The sequence below is a fragment of the Ostrea edulis genome, chromosome 7 (assembly GCF_947568905.1).
Source record: "Ostrea edulis chromosome 7, xbOstEdul1.1, whole genome shotgun sequence".
In the NCBI taxonomy this organism is placed as follows: domain Eukaryota; kingdom Metazoa; phylum Mollusca; class Bivalvia; order Ostreida; family Ostreidae; genus Ostrea; species Ostrea edulis.
This window is the reverse complement of record NC_079170.1, coordinates 26,429,821-26,441,712: the sequence shown is the minus strand read 5'-3', so window position 1 is coordinate 26,441,712 and position 11,892 is coordinate 26,429,821. Positions and strand designations below refer to the sequence as shown.

At 34.8% G+C, this 11,892-nt stretch overlaps 1 protein-coding gene across 1 annotated transcript; it reads right to left on the bottom strand.

The window, feature by feature from the left end:
• Nucleotides 1-5,358: 5,358 nt before the first annotated feature.
• On the bottom strand, nt 5,359-11,475 carry LOC130048633 (uncharacterized). The gene is made up of 4 exons (XM_056145631.1): nt 10,842-11,475; nt 10,444-10,479; nt 6,533-6,661; nt 5,359-5,378 (listed from the first exon to the last, which is right to left on the bottom strand). Exons 1-4 carry the CDS (start codon nt 11,464-11,466, stop codon nt 5,359-5,361), a joined length of 810 nt encoding a protein of 269 aa, XP_056001606.1. The 5' UTR covers nt 11,467-11,475.
• Between the last annotated feature and the right edge of the window lie 417 nt (nt 11,476-11,892).

Below are 11,892 nucleotides of genomic sequence, written 5' to 3'. Positions count from 1 at the left end.
ATAAGATGGTCTATATCTCGGCACTGCAAAGTTTGTTTTTAATTAAAAAGTTTGAATGCAATAGTATAAGTATAGATGTAGGAAATACAGGGTGTAGACTTGAACTTGAAATAAGTAGGAATACACGACTGAACCCTTTTATGACGAAGAATGTTGCTTATGTTGACGGCATCTATTCCTTTGTTTGTAAATTTGAGCTTAAGGAACTGGCGGCATGATTTTGAAGGAATATCATCCATGGTACGTGCTGCTTTATAGAGCCTGTAGTAGGCAACATCCATAATCATAGAGTTCAGTCTATATTCAGGTGTTGAAAAATCCAAGTATAGACTAGCCATAGCTTCTTCAGATAACGTGTGTAAAACTCTCAATGGAATAGAGTAAAGTTTTGTACGAATATGATGTGGACCTAATTGTCTGTTGACGTAAGGCAAAAGGGAATAAAAATTGACATCATTTATACATGGTCTTTCATATGAACGATGTCCATGACTGCGTTTCCGTCTTTGGGTATTGGGAAAGAGTCCCATCACATTCACGTTAATTCCTTGTGGACTAGTCAAATTTCCCACATCATATACATTATCATTGCATCCATATGGAAATGCAGTGCCCAGGGTCCTGATCCAGTAATCTTCTCGTTGTCTACGAAAAGGGATGCTTAATGTTGGATTGTTTGTGTGATGGTAATTTTTTTTCTAAAATCCTTACCCTCATGGACAAGATGGAGTGGTCCGGTGCATTAAAATGCTTGTAAAGAAGGTGATTACCACCATTATTGATTTGAAATCTGTGCCCCGATATATTTTTATTAATGAACCCTTGGTTTCTCCCACATAAATTAAGCCACACAGGTTACACTCAATGGCGTAGATAACATTAGAAGTTTTACAAGTCAGATTATCAAAAGTTTTGGTACAGAAACTACGTCCAGTGAGATTACTACTAAATGAATTTTTAGTGATCAGTATATCACAAGTTTTGCAATTTTTTGCAGAACATTTTGAGGTTGAACACATGGGGTCTGAAAAGGAATTATCAAAAATATCTCTTAAAGGAACATAACAGTCTTTAATTTGGGTATACGAATTTTGGTTTCTGTACCAAAGCTGACAATCTGACGATTGTACATAGGACAAATCTTTGATATCTCGAAGGATAATCCTAGGGGCAACAACAGATTTGTAGGAGCCTGTGTCTCTTAGAGACTCCACAGAGTGGCACCTTTTTATACTGGGCGACGTGTCAGCCAGTATTGTTTCGTTATTGTGTATATTCATGAAGGAACATATATCGAGCGACAAGTATCCTCGGGGACAGACTGTCCACCAACAGAGATACAAACTCGATGGTTAAATGCAAGGTGAAGATAACGAACAGTGATCAATCTCATAACTCCTATAAGCAATGCAAAATAGATAGTTGGGCAAACACGGACCCCTGAGGGGTCAAAATTATTTTCTAAAATGTCGCAAAACCTAACGCAATTTGTTATGCATTACTGAAATAAAATTGTTTGTTTTAACGCTGTGCTGATAATGGAATAATGTACGAAAGTTGATAGCTCAGAATATTATTAACAATGTGCCATCTTCGTTTGTTTGCTTGCTACCGGTTTTAAGAAATTGCAAGGTTGATCTCTAAAAGAAAATATCTTAATTATCTAAAAAAAAAGATGTAGATGAGTACAAGACGTATATGAGGAACTAAAGTTTCAGGGGCAATAGATAAAGGACCACAAGGGGTCATGAGTATTTTTTCTTATTATATTTCCAACCAAAAAAAATTCAAACGTTATTGAATTCAAGTTGTTTGTTTTATGTCTGTAACCTGATCATTGATTACATAATGAATAAGTAATAAGATACATTAAGAGATATCCTCGTAAACCCGATGAATGTTTCATATTAATTGTTTGGTCGTTCTTTATATATTGATTTCCACTCCGGATTACCCCGTTTACTTGATAATGATATAAGGTTAACAGTGTGTTTTTCTGGTCAACAGGAGATGTTTACTTCTCCGAGGCACTTGATTTCACCTCTGATATGACCAAGGAACCGTGTTTGCTATTCTCTTAACTTTGTATTCTCTTCATGTGGAATGAGACATCGTCATAATAACGGTAATTCCCTGATTTACTCTTGCAACAAATAACTTAAGAACCCGCAAACAAAACTCTTATTTTCATGAAGGTAAATTTAGTTGAAGTTCTTTTCAACGCTTTATTGAAGGGGGATTTCTGACGGAGATACGTATAACTTGTTTATAAACAAAGGGATACCGTTAGAAGCGCAGGGAAAACGTGAAGTACCATAGGCCTAGTGCTAAGTTTCTTTATCATGCCAACGTCTGCAGTGCCACGGGACCTCCGCTTTTATGGTCATATCCTAAAGACCCGTGACTCTTGCTTCTAAATGCCGAGTATTTGGTGAAGGAGTAATAGATCGAACTACCAAAAGTCTATATTTTATATTTGTGTATTTTTATATCTTTCTTAATTGTACGACTTCAAGAATAACGCAGGCATCCATTGTTTACGTTAACACAGATATCCTCGATTGACCTTTGACATGCATATATGATTAGCTGTAACAACATGGCGATGATTCGTACGTGCAATAGGACTATAGGAGTTATGAGATTGATCACTGTTCGTTATCTTCACCTTTCATTTGATGAGGCCATGACATCGGCAGGGCTCGAAAACACGACCTTTAAGTTGTGAAATGAACGTTCTACCACTGAGCTACCGCGACCGTTTCAGAAACGAAGGTAAGTTCAAATGATTTTATAATGCCGTGAATTTCAAGCAAACGTTATATTATATATAGAATAAACTAATGGTTGTCATCAATTCATCATCATTATATTATAAACTTAATTAATTGGATTTTACAAATATACATACATGTATCAAGTGTAAGGAAATAATTACATATAATGCTACATGTATGTCTGTCACTTTATCCTTATTACTTGCATATAAAATAGTGTTTTTGATTTTGAAAGATATATTTTGTAGATGTATGTATACGAATTTAAGTTCTGCTTGTGTTTTAAACGGAGAGAGAGAGAATGTCATGACAGATTAGGGTGCTACATGATCATTTTTAATTTAAGTTTAATGACATGACATCCAACTCAGGTAAATAGTAATGCTGTAAAATAGAATATTACAGTCACTAAAAGTTTCCATTAAGTATATAGTCTTTATTTTCTTTTGTTTTAAATATTTGTTTGCCTGCATATATTGTTCTATTTCCTCAAATTCTTTTAAAAATATTTATCCCCTGTTATAGCCTGTTATGTTGAGAATATTATACTCCTTAACAGCACCTTTGTGCGACACGTCGAAAACTCTGAAACAAAGATACTTTATAAAGCATTAGAGAACCCAATTTGGTTAGAATATGGCTGTACACAATATGCCACCATTAAAAATTGCCTTCATGAAAGGTGAAGATAATGAACAGTGATCAATCTCATAACTCCTACAAGCAATACAAAATAGATAGTTGGGCAAATACGGAGCCCTGGACACACTAGTGGTGGGGTCAGGTGCCTAGGAAGAGTAAGCATCCCCTGTCATGTACCGGCAATTATTATATGTATGTCGAAAACTGAAAGAAAGATTTTGTTAAATGATGTACAACAAAAGGTGTAGAAAATTAGGAAACATACTCAACAGTATACAAGTTTTAGAAGTTATTCCCTTAGAATTGGAACCAAATATTATATATTCTTATCTAAAAAAAAAAAAAAAAAAAACTGGAAATGTTTTCTGAAGCATTATTGACGCAAATTTATTTGTTTTGACTATCTGCAGCTTCTATTGGAAACTAAACGATAATTGGTTACACATTAGTAACTTACATAGGATAATGTCTCAAGCTTCGATAACATAATTTCAAAACCGTTGCTTGTAACAAGATCGTGTGTAGTTATTATTCATTCCCAACGGAAGATCCTACTATTATTCATTGGTTATTGTTAAGTGTTTGTCTTTATAATTTTTGTGACAGCAACTTTTGGATATATTCGTCGACCGATTTTCATGCAACCGCTTAAGTCAGCACAAATGATAATTGATTACGCAATAAGAGATATATAGGGGAATAATGTAAGAAATTTCGATTCTACCAATCTCTTAAAGAAAATATTCTGTAAAGCATTATAGAAAATGCCGGTCGACAGGGAATGATTGATCCTCCTAGGCACCTGATCCCACCTCTGGTGTGTCCAGGGGTTCGTGTTTGCCCAACTATCTATTTTGTATTACTTGTAGGAGTTATGAGATTGATCACTGATAGTTATCTTCACCTTTCATATATGAAGATTTGCTAAGAATTTGCTAAGAATTGTATTTTCGACAATATACAATCTTCAAAATTATTCTTGCAACACTTTTTCTGAGTGAGCGATGCAGTGGAAATATAACAATTGTACTACCATGTAATACTGCCACGCAAGTGGAAATGAGTATAAAAGAAAGATTACATTTCTACAAAGCCCCCCCCCCCCCAATGTTGCTACATGTACGTCAATGATATGAGAATAAATTGTACAAACTTAAGTAATTGTAAATGTTTCATGCCATTGTTTTCATTTATGTCACAAATTGGAGACTTGCAGATATTTTTTCTGATTGGTATTGCATAAAAAAATTATAGATCTGAACATTTTGAAGCATTGCCCTCGTAAAAGAATATGAAGAAAAAGAAAACAAAACGAAAAATAATCAAACTGAACATAAAGTGTACAAAAAACCTTTGACTTGGCTCTTAAATGTATATTTATAAATCTATTTTCTTCGGCTATTTCAATTAAGGAAATACAAGTCACCACTAATCAGTAATGTACAGAAATATTTCGATGTTTGGAAACAAAACAGTATCTGATCAAACATGAAACAAGTCTTCTGATATTGATTTGTGAATTCTAGGATGTCTCGATGTGAAATATTGCTTAGTGAATTGGAATTAACTTAGGATTTTCACACTTTATAATCCAGGAACGGTAAACGCAATACTATGGAAGGAAAGTGCGCGAAGAACACACGATGAACGAACGACAAGCGAACAGAACAATGGTGAACATATATATGGAAGTTAAGAACGATCTTTAGCCATGACAAATAAGTCAAGGTCAGTAATGTATGTATATTTTTGTACAAACATATCGGATTTTGCCCTCTCTTTCCTGCATTAGATAAAATTGAAACATGGTATGCATAAGTATTGTCCTTTAAGATTATTTCAATGTATTTCATTATGACTCTGAACCTTGACTCCTCTGTAAATTATAGCGACTCACGATCAAAAGCTTGCTATTGCTACTCTTATTAAATTGAAAGTCCTAGAAGCACGTCACCTTCACTAAAGAATTCACAATGTCACAGTTATTTCAACAGTCTCCTTTAAAGATATAGTTTTATAAAGCTAGGTTGAATAATGTCTGGCGTGATTCACACCTTTTTTACATACTGATTTTCACCACGGATTACTCTGTTTACCTTATGAAGACATAGGGCTCACGGTGGGATGACTGGTTTACATAGGATTCTTACTTACCCTTGGTACATGATCCGTTTTCATCATACTCTGTAATTCTACATTCTACATATAATTCATTAAATTAACTACCGTTTGCTACCTTCACTTGTTCATAGAAACACTTTTCAGTAAGAAATTGACTCTTTGGATCTGATGACTTTAAACGAAGCTATTGCCCCTAAAGGCTTCCAGCATCCGTCTTTTAGCTATAAAATTTACTTTCATGTGTTTAGAGACACAGGGCCATTTTAATAAGGCCCACACCTTTGACCTTAAAAAAAGTAAAGGTCATCATAAAAAAAGAGTCTATCAATTTTCATGCTCTTATAGGATATTCTTAAATGCATCGGATGTTATCTAACATTTTATGGACCTTTAAATCCTTTTATTTCCTTTTTATGCTTTATAATGTCTCAACTTTAATATCTTCGATACACAGCAAGATGAATATTTGTCGTTCTGAACTTCTTCTTAACATTTTGATCTTGAATTTGACGTCAGGGACAAAGACAATCCATCATTTAGTTTTCAAACCAATTTAGCATTGTCGAGGGCAACATCATCTCTTGTTAACAATAGAGCATCGTATACCAATTTCGAATTTCTGGGATAGGGTTAGTGTCGCATGTAGGGTTAAGCCCTAAAAAGTGGAAAGCCCTTGTTATTATCATTTTCAATATAGCATGCTACTTATAGGAAATAGCGTTTTCAAAACAGGAAAACTTATATCATTGCATGGTGAATCTATGGTGAGACCTGGAAATTGAAAGCTACTTGTGTATTGATCGAATCAAGCCAATGATGCTCTTTTGCCAAAATGATAGAGAGTCTATGTTTCGGATGGGACCCTAAAACGATGTTCCGTGTTGATAACCCAGAGCGATGGCACTTCACCTGCTGAAGTTTAAAAAATTTGAAGGAATGTTTTACATGAAGTAAAGTGAAAAAGACAAGCAAAAAAGAAGAAAAGAAGATACGTTTCAATTCTGTTTTAAGGTTGGCAAGAAGTCCTCGTTTTTTATCAATCCTGGACATGAGACACGCATGTCTAGTAGTGGATCCCCATTTGCGATAAAAGTTCCTCTGTGAATCCAAATCTTCAGAACCTGCAATAAAGTAACATTAAACACCCAATCGAATCACGCACTCATCTTTTTCCGTAACCGGTAAGAAGACTCGGACGTGGGTCGGCGCAAGAATTGCATCAAATCGATACATTTCTTCACCGGAAGCGCGCCTGTGGATGATGTTAGAAGGCCAGAAGCGAATCCCTGTATAATGTGTTATTTAGATTTGCAGCACAGATTCAGTTTTGGTATCATTAACTTCTTATTCACCCTAATACATTAACATATTAGTCGATATTGATAGTATTAGGAAACCTCAGATATGTATATCTTAGATGTATTTGAAAGCTCGCATTTCATATTTTAACGTACGACTGTGATGTCATAGTTGCATTTGTGTTCACATGGCAACAAACTCTTTTGGCGTCGAACCACATACGAGGTTCAGTTGCGGTTACGGAAATAGCCAAGAAGTTACGATTGATAAAACACCACACAATATCCCCAATCTGCATCATAATCATGAAAAGGTGAAAAAAGAACAATGATCAATCTCATGGATTCTATAAGGAATATAGAATTGAGCATTTGGCAAACACGGACACCTGGAGACACCAAAGATAGGATAAGGTATTTAGCAGGATTAAGTATTCCCTGTCGACCGGTCACACTGGTGATGAGCTCCATACCTTGATCAGGTAAACAGAGTAATCCGCAGTCGAAATCAGTGTGTAAATAACGGTCTAACAATAGGTATGAAACAGGTCAGACAGCATTTCATGGGTTGTATTAGCAAACTAGAGCGTTATAAAAACCATACAATTTGTGAAATGCTGAATTGAAACAATGTTGTTGAACTCCTGTTGGATCAACTTGTTTGTCAGTAGCCTGCCTTGATTTAAAGACTGATCATAAGGAGAACAAGCTATTACATGCACGTATCGTTGAGAGATATAAACATATTATGCAGGTGATAATGTAAAATTGCTACATAACTTGGAGTAATTAACGACGGAGAAGCTTAAATCATTCCATTTATCATGAATTTGATTAAGTGGCTTTGATTGTGGAAAAAAGTTTAACAAACATTATCTCAGATTCAATGAGAAGTGAGTGCAAAATGCATGAAAATAAATTTTCCTCAAAGAAAAATGATATAGTTTGCAAAACTGATACCAAAGAATTGAAAATTTGATATTGAAAATCTTTAAACTTAGCTCTTGCTTTCACATAACTTGTTTTCCCTAAAATGCATAAATAGTTCTGTAACTAGCGATCATTCCATAAAAACTATTTAAAATACAGTGTAAGGTGAAGATAACGAACAGTGATCAATCTCACAACTCCTATAAGCAATACAAAATAAATAGTTGGGCAAATCTAATCTAGTGTATATCTAAAGGAGGAAGCCAAGTCCATAGTTAAGGTAGCTGCAGAACTGTAACTTTCTGAAAAAATATGAGGACAAATCAGAGAGCTGAAGATCTATCAGTTATAAAACCCTTTGATTTACGGTACACAAAAAATGCGCACGGTTGAGGCTTCATATTTGTGTATTCTTGCATTGCTGTCTCATACTTTCAATATCAAAGAATCTTATCATATTTTCGTTTACCTGATAACGACATCTGCTAACGGCGGATGTGACCGGTTGGCAGGGAATGCTTACTCCTCCAGGGCACCTGATCCTCCCTCTGATATATCCAGGGGCCTGTGTTTGCCCGACCTTTTATTTTGTATTCTTTGCGGGAGTTATAACATTGATCACTGTTCGTTATCTTCGCCTTTCATGAGGGTTAGGGTTAGGTTTAAAAATGAAATAAAGACTTTAAAACAAACTTTTAAATTTACATATATTTCGGATTTCAAACATTTTGGTTGAGCATCATTGAAGAGACATAATTTGTCGAAATGCGCATCTGGTGCATCAAAATTGGTACCATATAAGTTTTACATATATCAAATGGTTACGTAATCTACATGTTTTTTAAAATCTGAAGTTTTGAAATAAAAATATTATCAAATTAAATTCACTGGATTGAAGGACTTAATCCAGCTGAAATGCAAACTGAACTTATGTTCCTCCTGTCCCTAAACCAAAGTCTGTAGTCCTGACTCATTTTTTTCCTGTGAGTAACAGAACATTAACATATTGATTTCAGAATGAAATCTGTCACAATTGATAACATAGACATTACTTTTATTAGTCATAACAAATGTGAGAATAATCAATGAAAACATATCTAACATTTCACCTGTGCCACTTTTTTCCCAGAGCTTCAAAACCTTTCACCAGATCATAAACGTTTAAGCACTAAAATAATGTGTGAATAATTCTCTATATTCTGGTCATATCAAGTTGCATGAAAAGATAGAATGCTTTCCATTATTTCATTAGAAAAGTGTTGAAATCTGTAAGTGCAACAACAAAATGCTCCAGAAATGACTCTTTAGGTTTGTAGTTTTTGTATTTTCTTAAACAGGCACATTTTCCCTATAAAGTATTACTATGACAAAACATATTGAATTACAATAAAAGAAATGAATGATTTTGAGAACCATTTTATATTCCTATGAAGCAGAAGTTATTCAGAAACTTCTACGTGAAAAGAAAAAAAAATTCTTGCTGTGGCCTTCAATTCGATATTTATATATATCGACGACGTTTTACTATTCGATATATCCCTGTGCACTCGAAATAAAAGAAATATCGAATCGACATATGAATAAAAGTTATCATTATCAATGGATAAAGCGTCGTCGATAAATAAAATCTTTAAATTGTTTGTGATTTATTTTTACTGGTCACGATAAGGGTTATTCTGACCCACAGCACTTTCAACTGTTTCGATGTACAAGAGCATGTTCTAACAATGATCATGTTTCACAAGAGAAACAGGTTAGTGGGAAATAATGCTATTATGGTTTTAAGGTTATAGGATAACTAAGAGCTTGTTCTGTATGACAAGTGAAGACAACGAACAGCGATCAATCTCATAACTCCTATAAGCAATGCAAAATAGATAGTTGGGCAAACACGGACCCCTGGTCACACCAGAGGTGGGGTCATGTGCCTAGGAGGAGTACGCACCCCCTGTCGATCTGTCACGCCCACCGTGAGCCCTATATCTTGATCAGGTAAGCAGAGTTATCCGTAGTGAAAATCAGTGTGCCAAGAACGGCCTAACAATCGGTATGATCAGTTATCAAATTAAGGCAGTATTCTGGTAATCAGGTTGATGTTACAAGGGATTCAACAACTTCGTTTAGATATAGTGATTTCTATCAGGATCTAATTTGCCAATACCCTGTACATCCTGTCATTTGGTTAAAGGCTGTCTGATGTGTTTCATACCAATTGTTTAGCCGTTCTTTACCCATTAATTTCGACTACAGAATACTTCATTTGTTAGATCAAGATGTAGGGATCACGGCGGCTGTCACCAGTCGACAGGGAATGCTTACTCCTTCTTAGCATTTGATCCCATCTGTCTGTGTTTGTCCAACTCTTAATTTTGTATTCCTCGTAGGAGTTATGAGAATGGTCATTGTTCGTTATCCTCAGCTTTTCATATCCACTCTTTTTCAACGTTGGGGAAGAAACGCAAATGATAAAGGTGACACGTGTTAAACTAGTTAGTCCGATAAAAGATTGGGTCGAACGGTGCCACTAGCTGCAAATTAGAAAAACACTGTTCTCATGTGGCTTATAATTGAAGATCAATCTTATTCTTCAAAGACATGTGTTTACAGAATTTGAAAATATTAAAACATGTACGCATGTGATAGTTGTGGCTATTAAAGAAACTTGTTACCTTTACCTCTTAGACATGGAAGGCATCCACGCATCTTTCGAGCTAAAATTGAAATATAATTTTTCTGATAAGTAAAAAACAACCAACCAACGAATATATTAGTTAATTGGAAATTAGTTCTATCAGGACGTACCGCAGTCTTGAAAGACTTTACTGGGGAAATCATTTATTTGATTTAAAGGTGATGTTTTGAGTGACTGCAACCCTGTATTTTCTTTGCAACAATATCTATATAAAACGTGATACATGCGTCGAAACGTTTGCGTGAACTCAGATGTACGTTTTACTACAATTTCTAAAGTTACATTTCAACCATATAATACCATGTTTTTATCTAAAACATTGACTTCGTACTTTACAAGTAGAAAAGGCCTCTTTTAACTCATACAAAAAGTATCACCAACCGTTCCTTTCCTTGCTCAACAGTGTCATCAGTGTTTCAAGTTCTATTTTACACTTTTCCATATCATCAGTTCCGAAGTGAGAATTCAGTGCATCGTCAAGTTTTTCCATATAGTTTTCCAAGGATCCGTTTGACTTCATAAAAGTTTGGATTCGCCCCATTACATTTTGCAACATTTGCGATTGTTTTTTCATCTCTGAATTAGAAACAGAAGTAGAATTCAAATGGCCATAGGAATTGTTCCTAAAGATCCTGAGGCGTTCGATGTCGTCACCAATTTGGTTTGCCATTTGAGAAGGCATCTTTCCCCATCCATTTGTAGGCTTTAAATTATCACAGAAATTACGTATCAGTGCATAAAGCAAGGTTACGTCAAACTTCTCGTAGTCAGGTAGAAGAGGCGGTTTTTTGTAACATAGCTCCAATTGATCTCGATTCAGTTTGACAGTTTTCTTATCTTTCTTTATGGTACTGTACAGACTACATGGCGGTATCTTAAAGTTTAGAATGTCTTTCAATACTAATTTTATCACTTCTAAGCAAACCACTGCCAAACGGGTAAAGTTCAGCTGGTCGGGAGTCAATTGCTTTGAGGCCATGGTAACCTTGTAAAATTCAGTCTCCATTCTTTGCCATGTATTTCATTGCTGAAAGGACAATCATGAATTAAATTATAACAACTTTATACGCTAAGATGTAAAACATAATCAACTAACTACACTGAAAGGAATTCTAATGTCATATCAATGCAATTTCTCTAGATGATAAATAAAAGAAATCTGCGGTAAAATTGAAAATAGAAATTATACTGCAATTATAAATTGTATCACACTAATGCAGATCTTCTCCAGAAAAAATATTGCAAGTGAATATGAAAGCCCAATTAGGAACATTTGACATGTCCTTGACATGTCAATCGTCTAACATTATCTCACTAATTAAGTTCAACAATTGTGGATTGATTCAAGTTCGGAAATCTAAATGGTCACTAAATAAAAAAAGTTTGGGGGGTATTTTTCGAATTGATAATGAAGGTAATGACTTCTCTATAA

Bases quoted from the DNA above. Each gene is read 5' to 3' on its own strand.
- LOC130048633 (XM_056145631.1), bottom strand. From the start codon at position 11,466: ATGGAGACTGAATTTTACAAGGTTACCATGGCCTCAAAGCAATTGACT. The intron at 6,662-10,443 runs GTAAAGGTAACA...ACTTTATTGCAG, and splicing joins ATGCCTTCCATGTCTAAGAG to GTTCTGAAGATTTGGATTCA. The intron at 5,379-6,532 runs GTATCTTCTTTT...TGAATTCTTTAG, and splicing joins CCTTAAAACAGAATTGAAAC to TGAAGGTGACGTGCTTCTAG.